This window comes from Lutra lutra, chromosome 6 (assembly GCF_902655055.1).
Source record: "Lutra lutra chromosome 6, mLutLut1.2, whole genome shotgun sequence".
In the NCBI taxonomy this organism is placed as follows: domain Eukaryota; kingdom Metazoa; phylum Chordata; class Mammalia; order Carnivora; family Mustelidae; genus Lutra; species Lutra lutra.
The window spans coordinates 13939575-13952538 of record NC_062283.1 but is presented as its reverse complement, the minus strand read 5'-3'; the positions used below and the strand labels follow the sequence as shown (position 1 = coordinate 13952538).

At 46.8% G+C, this 12964-nt stretch overlaps 1 protein-coding gene across 1 annotated transcript in view; it reads right to left on the bottom strand.

Moving 5' to 3' along the window:
* The window catches only part of RANBP9 (RAN binding protein 9), an 89091-nt gene extending 80097 nt beyond the window's left edge, over window positions 1–8994 (bottom strand). Inside the window, exon 1 of the mRNA XM_047734390.1 lies at window positions 8269–8994. Coding sequence (XP_047590346.1) covers window positions 8269–8851 — 583 coding nt within the window. The 5' untranslated portion in view covers window positions 8852–8994. The remainder of the gene's footprint in view (window positions 1–8268) is intronic.
* Between the last annotated feature and the right edge of the window lie 3970 nt (window positions 8995–12964).

Sequence of the window (12964 nt, the reverse complement as noted above, 5' to 3'; positions counted from 1 at the left end):
ACTGTCCATGTTTGTATTAAACCAGACATGAGGTTCACACTAAGGTCTCCAACTTTATTACCACACCGATCATTCTAACATTCTCTCTCTGCTTTCCTATAAAATTCCACCCCAATGATAAGAAACTTAGCTCCCACCACCCACCATCCATTTAATTGTTTGATTCCAGTATACATGTATAGTAACAGCATCTGAATTGTTAATTCATATTCCCATGGGATACAACTTTATTGGTAAGTTTGGTTTCTCTTACCTTTAGTTTTACAGACTACTGATTTCCAAAGTTACCTGTGTCAGCACTCTTCCCCCTCTTCTCTGATGCTGTTTCATATATTTGTAATACAGTTTTATCACATTCTGCATTTTATCCTGGGATTTGCCCCCCCAAATGATTTTTTTAATTTACATACATTAAAGTTCACTCTATATGGCTGAAAACTTATGTGGGTTTTAAATATATGGTGTGATGGGGCACCTTGGTGGCTCAGTGGGTTAAGCCTCTGCCTTCAGCTCAGGTCATGATCCCAGGGTTCTGGGATCGAGCCCCGCATCGGGCTCTCTGCTCAGCGGAGAATCTGCTTCCCTTCCTCTCTGCCTACTTGTGATCTCTCTCTATGTCAAATAAATAAATAAAATCCTAAATAAATACATGGTGTGATGTATCCACTAGCAGAGCATCATACAAAATACTTTCACTGCTCTAAAAATCCCCTGTGCACTGCCTATCCCTCCCCTCAAGCCCCTGACAACCACTCTTTTTAACTATCTCTATCGTTTTGCCTTTTCCAGAATGTCAGGTAACTGAAATGATACAGTATATAATCTTTTCAGACTGTCTTCTTTCACTTAGCAATACATGCACTGGAGATCCGCAGGTGTCTTTACAGGGACGGACAGCTCATTTCTTTATATCGCTGAATAATACTCTATTGTATGGATATATCACGGCTCATCCATTCACCTACTCAAGGACACTGAGGCTGCTGCTTGTTTGGGGGTAATTATGAGAGAAGTCGCTATGAACATCCACATGCAGGTTTTTGTGTGGGCCTAAGTTTTCACTTCAGCCGGGTAGGAGCTCAGCTGCTGGTAAAAGTATGTTTAGCTTTGTCAGAAACTGCCGAACCACCTTCCAGAGCGGCCGCATCACCTCGAGCTCCCACCGGCCGCGCGCCAGCAACCCAGTCTTGTCAGGTTTTCGTCGGGCTTTAGCCATTCTAACAGCTGAAGTCTGTACGCCTTTCCTCTTTGTTTGAAAAGGGGAGTGCGGGCCGAAAAGGGCTAAGCCGTGAATCAGATATTTATTTCTGATTAAACAGCTGTCAAGCACTTACATCTCTAAGAAGGAAGCCCAATGCCAGGGCTTAGGGCTCTAAAGGATCAGCAGCCTGGGATGCTGGCCACAAATACCAGCACAAACCAAACTGGGCTTGTATTTTACTAGGACTGTTATTTTTGTGGTGCTCTGGTCCCAAAGTTCCAAAGGTTTTAAGTGGCCTGCCCCTGCCTGGTTTTTGCCATAAGACCCGTTACTTTTGGCGCCCAATTCTGTGGAACATGTAGGAGTACATTTTCCCAGGAACACGTTTTTGGCATTGGAGCTGAAATGCCTGTATCTACCTCTAGGACACAACTCCCTATCCTCTCCTCTTTCTAAACACTTCGCTTCCACACTTCCTCTTGGACATCAAGAGAACTCCCATTCCCTGAACCCTTTTTTCCCCTCTTCCCGTTTTCCTCTTCCAGTAGAGGGTACATGGTGATCACTTAAGAGCTCTCAAATATCCTTGATACTTCTCTCACATGCCTACCCTCCCACCACAGGCAGCCAGCAAAACCACAGCCTTAGATCAGTAGTGGACTCCGCCTTCCCTACTCTTGGCCTGGTCGGCCGCCCTCTCCCAAACAAAATCCAAGTCTTTCAACAGCCACCACTATGAACCACTGTTCTCGCTGGGCTCTCCCAGTGCTGTCAACCACACACTGAGAAACCTCTCGTTGGCTACTTCCCCATTCCCCTCCATGGATGGCTACACGTTCTCATCACTCACGGGAAGCTTCAGTCCCAAACTCGGATAAGTGAGCACACGGCCGCACCGACTTTATCTGATAACGGGACTCCGCTGCTGTCTACCACCCTGTGCCACTCCTCACTCTCCTATTACAAAGCAGTCAGTGTCCACACGCATCTTCACCTCTTCCCCTATTTCCAGAGGAGTCACGTGTCCTCCGCTCTTCTTCAGGACTGCCCTGTGCTCCGGAACGGCTCTCCTCCCTCCAAGCCAGCACTGTCAGCCTCCTAAGCTTTTCTTCACCCTTCCCTTCTTCACTTTCCTTCCCGCTCCATCTCTCAATCTATACCAGCAGTGTCCCCAAAATAGCCACTTTCCACAAAATCCTACATGCCTTGGTGCTATAAACCACAGTTGATAATGCACTGGGCTTCGTAGTGAGCATAATTAACCTTTTATTTTTTTTTAACATTAAGGTAACGAAAGCAAGTACTATTACTATTAATTTTATTTGCCAGAAGCTATGTTAAATTCTGTACACATTCACTGGGACTCCGTGCATCGGACTAACATGACACTCTCATTCAACTTAATGTCACTTCAGTTTCACCCACACCGCTGAGCTAAAACGAGACTTACTTAGAAATGATACAACAGTCTCTAACACAGTACTTTCCAAAGGGATTTTCATGCATAATTTTGATTCTGTGGATCTTCATCGTCTTTGCTGACACTAGAAAGTAATAACCAGGCACAACCTAATTCCACTATCAACCATTTAAAGCAACAACAATCCTGCCTTAACCTTCATCCTCCTCAGGTACCGCGTGAGCTCTCCCTCCGCCTCTATTTCTCAAGACTAATCTGTATTCGCTATCCCCTCTGCTCGATCTCCACTACTGACTCTGATCTTTGCCCCATCACTAAATTCAGACTGCTCTTCTAAGGTCACAATGCTCTAATTTCCAAATCCAGTGGAAAAAGTTCTCTGCTCGGCTCACTAAACCGATCTGTTGCATTTGACACTAAAGGTCGCCTCCTCATTTCTGATACTCTGCTCGGCTTCTGTGACACCACACTCTTCCCCTGTCCAGGTACCTCTTGACGAGTGCTTCTTGGACTCTCCCCAGTCTTTTAATGCTGGCCTCGCTCAGCTCAGGGCTCCATCTGTGGCCCACGGCTCTTCTCACTTTACCTACTCTCTCTCTCTCATACCCTCTCCTTGAGTTTCAGCCACCTAGAGGTAACTCCCAAATCAGTCGTGACCTAGAACCCTCCCCACACGCAGGGCAATTATGGTCTGTGCCCACCCTTCCTACAAGAAACGGCCTCACAGGCTACCCCTACCGGAAGAAGCAGGGCCCAGACTCTCCTTGCGCCAGGAGGGCACTCTGTATTTCATACCTACCCTTAACAACCCTAAAGCTGACCCAACACAGGTTAACAGCTGACACCAAGGCCACCAATCCAACACCACAGCATGTAATGAAAAGCTCTGCCCAACTAAGAATGATGGCAATTAGCTTATCCAATCTGTTAAGTCCCTCAGGACTCTGGAATAGGAAGGAAAAGGATAAACCAATCAGGAGGGAAAAGAGAATTAAACAACCAGAAACTACAGTGGAGTCACTTCAGCACTAGAATAAAGTGAAATGTCTTGAACTCCAGCTACTGCAATACTTGGGGCCACCTAACTCCAGAAGATCTGTTCCTGTTCCTTCTGGAAGGCTTCTCCAGGTTCTGGTTTCCATGAAGTCAGGTCATATGGCTGAGATTCCCATTCCTACACATCTCCAAATACACTGTAATACTTCCTTGCAATTATTATTCAATTCATGGTTCACTGCAAGAAACTCACAGAGCTAGAAACCCAAGTGTCATCCTTGATTTCTCTCTCCACCATTCCATCAACTCCTATCAGTGTCACTTGAAAACATCACAAATACGTTTGCTCTGCTCCACCCCACCACTGACCGAGTTCAGGTCCTTATTTCCTACAGAGACTTCTCAATGAGTTTGCTAGTTTCAGCCTTGTACTCCTTAAATCCATCTTCCAATTAGTTGTATAATATGACAAAAATGAAAATATGAACCAGTCACTTCCTATTTAAAATCCTTTGATGATTCCTCCTGTCCTACAGAATAAGATCTAAGCTCGGTAAAATATTCTGAAGGCCTCTCTCAATCTTTTCCCAGCTGCTACTTGTCACACACTCCTAAATTCCAACACTCCAAAACTGCTTATAGATCCAAACATATACAGTAGCTCTCACCTCTTAAGCTTTTAGTTATGCATTTTCACATGTCTAGCCTAGCCCCCCTCCTCCTCTCCGATATCCTCATCTTGCGGGCCCAATGCTGACCTCAGCTCTCCCAAAAGTTGGCCCTGACTCACCAACTTCATCACTTCCAGCATCAGCCAGGGGTCGACGCTCCTCCTGTCCTCCACAGGACTGTTCAGAACTCTTCCCTCACTACACTTGTGTGTTTTACCTGCTTTGAACTCTCTGAATTTAAAGTCAGTATCTTATCACCTTTGCATGGCCAGAACCTGGCACAAAGTAAACATTCACTAAAAGCTTGTCGAATAAATGCATGGAGAGCAAGGCATGTACACCAACTGTCCAGCAGACTACTTGCCCTACAGCAACAGCTCTGTGAATTATCATCACCACTACTTTTCCACAAATGTGATTATTAAATTTACGTAATTCTTGCAACTACCAACTACCGTTTTTGGAGCTAAATTTCCCATAATACTGGCAGAGATCGCAGGGAAAAGATCGGTTTGGTTTTTCAATTCCCTGATTTTAAGGAACCTTTTTATATGGTTCCCCATAATTCCTAAAAAACATTTGCATTGGTAGGCAAGCAAATATTGTCAAGATATTTGTTTAACCTTAAGAAGTGCAAAAAATTCAGTAAGTGATTCAGTAAGTGTCAAAGGCCTGATGACTGGTGATACTGGAAGGGATGGGAGTGGGGAGCACGAGAAATGTCAGCTATCTGGTTAGATGCCATTAATAATATTTCAATTAAAAGTGCAATTCACTAGTTCATGGCTACCTATCATTTCCAACTTTCACTTCTCTGTTTCCTGTAAGCTGCCCTAAATCAGTAAGAATCAAGGCACCTGGACTCATCTATTATCGAAAATTAAAACTCAATACAAACTGAAATAGGTAATACTCTATGGTAGGAAAGAGCACTAAATTTAGAGCTGGTGAAAATTAGTTTCCAACCCTGGCTTACTTGCAACTGGGAAAAATCTAACCCTCAGGTGCTTCCACTTTCTCACATCTCAAATGAGAATACCACCATCTTGTCCAAATCCACTAACACATTTGTGTGTATTAAAAAGCTTTGTAAAGTATCCAAATGTGATAACTTCACAAATAAGAAAAATGCAATCTGTAACTGAAACATTTACGACTAATTGAATCCATTGTCATACGCATTAAAATGCTTTAAGTTGCAATAAAGTCCTCATTATAACTAAGTCTAAACTCTTCACATTTGTACTTATTCGAAGTTGACAATTTTAAAAAAGTAAAAGGGGCTATGCCTGAGTATTTCAACAGTTGGTGTGTGACTGCTAAGCAAAAGGTCGTCTTAAAAATTTTAACATATAGTATACACACCCTGTTCTTCCTCTGCAATCCAATCAACTTTGACTGTATGTCTGGCATTGTTTAACATTAATCCTTTAGAATCATTCAAGGAACCATATGGCTTCCCAAAACAGCAATTCCAACTTAGAAGAATAACATCTTTAAAAACCGAGCATGTTCAGAGCAAAACCAAGATATTTCTATTTCAAAGGTAAGAACAATCCTTACCATTATGGAAAATAATTATCAATCTTTTCAAACTGTAATGCAAAAAACATTTTAAGAACAGTAGTTTTAATGTTAAAAATGTCTGAAAATGCTGAGGTAAAAATCAAATTGGCACTATGAAATGTTAAAATGCACTCTTATTTTGTAACTTCAAAGTTTTATTCTCCACTACCTATGACACTTCCCCTTTGCTCCCTTCCCCTATTACTGGGACAGAGTTGCCCAGTACTTTGGTGTGGTCCACTCAGAAGGCACACAGAACGACAATAGGAAAAAAAAAAACAAAAACAAAAAAACCCACACACATTAAAATAACAAGACAAGAGGAAGAGGCAGTAGAAAGGGGTTAAAGAACAGTGTTTGTGACAAGGGGGAAGGGAGAGACAAAGGGTAGATAGAAAAAAGGGAGAGAAAAGAAAAAAGATAACAAAATCTGTTCTTCCAGAAGTAATGTTCATGTTTATAAAGCAGTGAAGTTTCCAGAAAGTGAATCTTAGTATTACACAACAAAAAGTAATAAAGAGGCCAACAGGAAAAATAATGGGAGGCAGCAGTGTCATAAATATTCCAAACTCCAACCAATTCCTCATAAGCATGAACTTTTCTCTGATCCAAATCATAATTTTATGTAAAAGGAGTTAGTAAAACTAATCAAGGCATGTTACAGTGCTAAGAAAAAAAAAAACAAACAACTCATCACAAAACCTAGATCTCACGAAAATTCAGAGCTGGAAATTTCCTTACCATCCAGCTCAACTCTCATGTCTCAGAGGAAGAAACTGAGGCCCCGTCCTGTAACATGCCTAAAATCACAGATGACTGCAGGACTCAGCAAAGCTAGGATTCTTTGTTCAAAAAATGTCCATACCTTCTGCCTCTGATTTTATAAGTTTATTATTAACCATCGACCATAAATTTAAGATAAAGTTTCGTCAAGTCTAACAAAAAGCCTTCCGGTAGCCGGATAAGAAGTAAACACTTCATAGCACAGCACTGTTCACACAAATTGGAACACAAAATTAAATAACAGCCTCTACAGAGTCTTCACAAAATGTCCTAACTTAAGAGGAAACAAAGGTCATTTTAGACCATTTAGATTAAGAAACAAAATATTTAAAACTGAAAGTACTCCTCTGGATCTATGGCTAAAAAGAAGGAATATTCCACAAGGCCTATTTTTGTGCGTGATTCTTTCCAGCCAAATCATTTGGTAGATTTCTGTCGCCATTCGCCTTTCTAATTAAATAGCACTTATTTATCAATGTTCTTCTCATATTTTAGTCTTGCATGCTTTAAGAATTTAACCACAAGAACTGTTTATATCCTCTACATCCCTGTCACTAGGATCTGATTAAGACCCTTCCTTTGTAGCCAATCAAAAGGAGGCTGCTTTGAATGTAAAAGCTCCTGCTTCAGGTTTGGGGCCTAAAAACTGGATTTGGTTCCAGACAGACTGATACATCAGACTGATTTTGTTTTCTCCCAGACAAGTAAACTTGACACATGCTATTATTTTGGGCTACATTTCAAAAATTCTCAAAGCAATTTATAATTTTATATAAAACTCATCTGTTTAAAGCTTTAACAGAGGAGAGGTAGGTGAGGGAGGAGGGGGACAAACACAAGCCTAAGGCTGCTTTTTGTTTTTGTTTTTAACTGCAGGTGTAAAACATAAGCCAATTTTCTTTAAAATGCTCTGTAACATTTTAAGATACCCGTTTCCAATCAGACTTCATATAACACCAGCACGTAAACACAGGGCATTTCCAATCAGTAGTGGTAGGTTTCTGCTCCCCTAAAAAAACACCTACTTCTGAGGTTCACCTCTTATCCTCCCAGTTGCTCTGAGTAAGAAACACTGATGCCAAACTTGGGGCCCTTGTCCTTTTGTCCCCCCAGACAATCTCTGGCCTGATTTTGGACAAAATCCTCCACTGATTACCCCTCCCCCTATATATCCCTGCTCTCCCTTAATTAGAAATCATACCTCAGAATCGTGCCTCTGTTCCCCCTACGTAAGAAGAGAACGCCTGACCCACCGCCACCTGGAGAACAATGTAACCCAACTCCGAGTCCATAGATTCCTCTATCCGAGCCCTAAGATTTATCTTCAGGGAATATCAGAAAGCGAGTTATGTCCTGTCATCCTGGATTCCCTCAAGGTGTCCTCCTCCTGGCCTAGGATTACCAGCTCCATTACACCTAGGAGCATTCTACTCACCTGCCTTCCCCAAGAACCTGGCCCCTGTCCCCGCGACCCAGGTCCCACCCTCGCAGCAGCGGAACGGGCGGCCAGTCACCTCGGAGGGCACGGGCCCCGGGCGGGAGGGGGTCGGGGGCGGGTCGAGAGTCGGCGGCAGCGGCGGGACACGTCGGGTCAGTGGCCCCACTCCCACCGCACGACACACGCCCAGTACCTTTGTAGTGCACCCGCAGGTTGTTCTGAGAGAGGCCGATGTAGCTGAACTTGTCTTTCGGGCTCCAGGATCGCGGCAGCGGCGTCTCCTGCTCGTCCACCGCCGGGTAGAGGCGCTTCAGCCGCCGCTGCAGCTCCTTCTCCTGCTCGTTCAGGGCCGAGTCCCCGTGCGGGAAGGGGGCCGCGGCGCTGCTGCCCGCCGCCAGGGTTGCGGCCGGGCCGCCTCCGGCCGGGCCGGGGCCCGCGGCGAGGCCCGGGGGCGCTGGGGGCGCGGTGGCGGGGGCGGCCGCCGAGGCGGGCGGCGGGGGCGGCGGGGGCGGCGGCGGCGGGGCCGCGGTGGCGGGGGGCGGCGGCGGCGGCGGCGGGTGGAGGAGCAGGGCGGCCGCCGCGGCCCCCAAGCCGCCGCCGCCGCCCGCGCCGCCGCCGGGAGAGCCGGCCGGAGAGGAGCCGGCGCTGACGGCCGGGGGCGCCGGCAGGACGATTCCGGAGACGGGGGCCACGGCCGCCGGCGGTGGCGGCGGCAGCTGCTGCTGCTGCTGTTGTTGTTGCGGCGGCGGCGGCGGCGGCGGCTGCTGCCCGGACATCCCGGCCGCGACTCAGCCTGCGGCCACCTCCACCTCTTCTCTCCTTCCTCCTCTGCTTCCCGGGGGCGCTGTCGCTGCGGCCGCGGGCACCAGGCGCCCAGTCCGCCCGCCCCGGAAGCAGGCGGCGGGCCGCGCGCCGAGGGAGAGCGCGACGGTTGGGGGGCTCGGAGACGAGGGGTGGTGGGGGAAGCGGGCGGCGGGCCGGGAGAGGCCCGGAGAGAACGTTGGCCGGGGTGCGGGCGCGGGCCCGGGACGAGGCGCCGAGGGCGGGGGCGAGGCGGGAGCGCGGGCGCAGAAGGCGCGGTGGCGGCCGCGGCGGCCGCTGCTCTCGCGGCTGTTTCCCGGCGGGCGGGCCGGGCCGGCGCGAGACGCTGCGCGCGGGCGGCGCTGGGCGAGGGGGCGGGGACGGAGGCGCGAGGGGCGGGGGCAGCGCGGGCGGCGGGCGGCGGGGGGCGGGCCCGCGGGGGTCCCGGCGCGCGGGCCGCGGGGTAGGGGAGGGGGGCGAGGCGCGCGGCCGGAGCCGCGGAGCGCTCCTCCGGGGCGGGGCGTGAGGCTCCCGGCGCGGGGTCCCTCTGCCTGTCCCCGCCTCCTCCCGCGAGCCCGCCGCTGCTCCCCCCAGCCCCCGCCTCCGGCCACCCGCCCCCCCGCCCGCCCGGGCCCTCCCGGGAGAATCTCCTCCTACTTTACTTCTTTTTGTTGTCGTCGCCCCACCTCCTCCCTCCCTGCCGCCGTAGGGTTCCCGCTGGAGCGGCGGTGCTGCTTCTCGCCCAGGCGAAAGTAATCGAGCCCGGCTGGGGCCGCCGCGAGCCCGGCCCGCGGGCGCCCGGGACGAACGGAGCGACTCGGCTCTGGGGGCCCGACGCAGACCGGGAGGTGAGCGGTCCCGAGAGCGCCCACGGGCTGCCCGGGCGCCGCTTGGCCGCGCTTGCCCCGGAGTAGGTTCCCTTTCGCCGCCTCCCTCTCTTTATTTCGCACCGAACTTAATACCCTAACATTTATCATATGGGGACAGGAAACCATTTCTGAAGGCAAAGTCTCCCACTTAAAATAGTGGTCATTCTATTAATTAATTTTATGAGGACTTAAAGTGAACTTGGAGTGGTAGAAGGTGCCACAAGAGTACTAATAAAGACTGGCATATCTTCAAAGAGCAGGAACATAAACTGTATGAATACAAGATTGTGGTGTGCATTTAAGAAAGGGCTTCCAGAGACGTCAAAACATTTTATAGACTCATTAATTTCATAACAGACCTCTTTGTTAGGTAGCAAAGAATTATGCACATTTTTAAAACAAGGAAATATTCACCGAGGTCAGCAGAGTCAAAAATAGGACTTCCTACTTTGCAATTCCCAATAGAGTGCTTCGCTTGGTCGACCAATTTGGCACAATTTGCCAAGTGTTGCTCTCTGACCCATCCTAGCATTACTATTTTGTTTTCACCTCTTCCCTTTGTTTGGGTCATCCTTTCCTTAGCTGGCAAAATCGATCTTAACGCGTGTAAACTACATGCTATAAATTCTGCTATTTTGTTTGCTTCCAAAGATACCGTGATGGTAATTGGCCAAATTAGCAAGGAATGAATGGTTTGTTGAATAGAGAATTATTTATTTTGTCTTGAAGAGGCTAGGTAAATGATGATTTAATTGAAGGCCCCTAATGTGTGGCCAGAACTAATAAAGTCATTCAGTCTAATTTCTCCCTCAATTACCCAGACAACTCGATGCCCTGTTGTTCTTTAATAAAAATACCCGATAATGCTAACCTATTGTTTGGTGACTTTTTTCCAAGCCACTGCTCTTTAAATTACGTGATGTCATTGTATTTAAATTGTTCTAAAACTTTCATTTTTATTACAGTAACAGTGAGTTAAGTGTAAGCCAAACTCCTTTTAAATGTCGGCTAATCAAGGTTGAATTAATGGGCTCCAAGCCTCATCAAACTTTCTTGAAACAGTCAACAAGTTTTTATTTATGAAGATGTACTTTTCTGTGTAACATGCTTGGAAACCGTTTAAAACCTTACATATTCTAGGAGCAGTTGAAAGAATGAAAGTATCTGACATTTTGTTAGAAGCTTTTTTTTTTTTTAAGATTTTTTTCGTTATTTATTTGACAGATAGAGATCACAAGTACGCAGAGAGGCAGGCTCCCCACGGAGCAGAGAGCCCGATGCAGAGCTCAATCCCAGGACTCTGAGATCATGACCTGAGCCGAAGGCAGAGGCTTTAACCCACTGAGCCACCCAGGCGCCCCCTTAGAAGCTTTTTAAAGGAGTATTTGGTTGCTCTCCAAATAAGCCACCTCAAGAAATTAATGCCTTCACTTTGGGGGGAGGAAGCTGTGAAATGGCCACTTTTTCATACTAAATTTGGCAGGAAACATAGATAATGTAATTTTAGAAAGCCACGTACTTGGTGATACTTATAAAGAGACATAAAGAGACATAAAGGCATTCGTGCCTTTTGACTTACTCCCACCGGAAAGTCAAGGCCAAGTAATAAATCTAAAATGTGGCAGAATCTCAGGCTAACAAGAACTAGATGAAATATGCAAGCAAACAAAATGTCCAGCAGGGGGGCTGCCTGGGTGGCTCGGTGGGTTAAGCCTCTGCCTTCAGCTCAGGTCCTGATCTCAGGGTTCTGGGATCAAGTCCCACATCAGGCTCTCTGCTAGGCAGGGAGCCTGCTTCCTCCTCTCTCTCTACTTGTGATCTCTCTCTCTGTCAAATAAATAAAATCTTTAAAAAAAAAAAATGTCCAGCAGGAAGAGCCTGGTTGAAGAAATTGTCATATAACCTACTCAAAAGAATTAGGAGGGCGCCTGGGTGGCTCAGGTCATGATCTCAGGGTCCTGGGATCGAGTCCCGCATCGGGCTCTCTGCTCAGCGGAGAGCTTGCTTCCTCCTCTCTCTCTCTCTCTCTCTCTGCCTGCCTCTCTGCCTACTTGTGATCTCTCTCTGTGAAATAAATAAATAAAATCTTTAAAAAAAATTAAAAAAAAAAAGAATTAGGAATACAGGAGCATATCTAGCACATTTGCTTGAGGTTTTTTTTTTTTTTTAAATGCATCCCTCTGGGCAGTGGAACTGCCAAAAGAAGGAGGCTGACCAATTAGAAAAAGGCGCTCCTTTCTCTTGATTTAGTCATTGGATATTGGGCCCAATTTCAGACCTCTTCTCTCTGGGCCTCTTACACAGGCCCAGTCTGAGATGGCTCCTTAAAAATATGGTTTTGAAAACAAAGAAGAGAGGTTATGATGCACTACATGGGAAATGCCTATACAGTAATTATACACTGCCAAAATTGTTACCAAAAAGATGTGAAGGGGAAGAAAAACCACAAAAATGTTTCTATAATGGGCAATCATAATATATCATTAAAAGTAAATTTTTTTGAAATATTATGAAAATATTTTTTTAATTTTTATGACAATATTAGACTTGTACATAGAGACATTTGTGGTAAAAATCCATTAGCCTTGGACTTGTACACAATCTTTTTGTACCTGTTTCCAGTTTTTCCCCTGTATTGCTATAATAATCATATATATCTTTGCTATAAAATTGATAGACATCTATCTGCTGAGGTTCTCGGTAAGAACCAATAGAAGCCAAACCTGGCTCTCTTAAGCAGAAGAAACTTACTGGAAAGATACTGGGTAGTTCTCAGAATTGACAACCAGGCCTAAAAACAAAGGCCAAAGGGGGTCAAGCAGCATAAATGTACTGGCCAGGACCCCACCGCTGGTCTCAGCAGCCACCATCTGATGCCACCTCTACCACCTAGCCTCTCGTCCTTGTGACCCCCAATCTTTTCATCACTCACTCTATTTTCAAAGTTGGTGAAGCCTCGGTTGCGTGACGGTGCCAGGGGCTACTGTGAGCAGAGATTCCCAGCTTCTCCTATGGGTGGGTTATAGAGGTTCTGAGAGTGATGCCCTCAGCTCAGCGTAGGCCTGGAGTGCCTAGAGCCTGCAGAGCTGGTCTTTTCTGGCAGTGAGCAGCCTCCTGCATTCACAGAGTACTTTACACATCATATCCATTTTCTATGCATGGCATGACATGAAAAAGGTTAGAACACACTGCCCTAGTGGAAAAAGGCCACTGATGCCC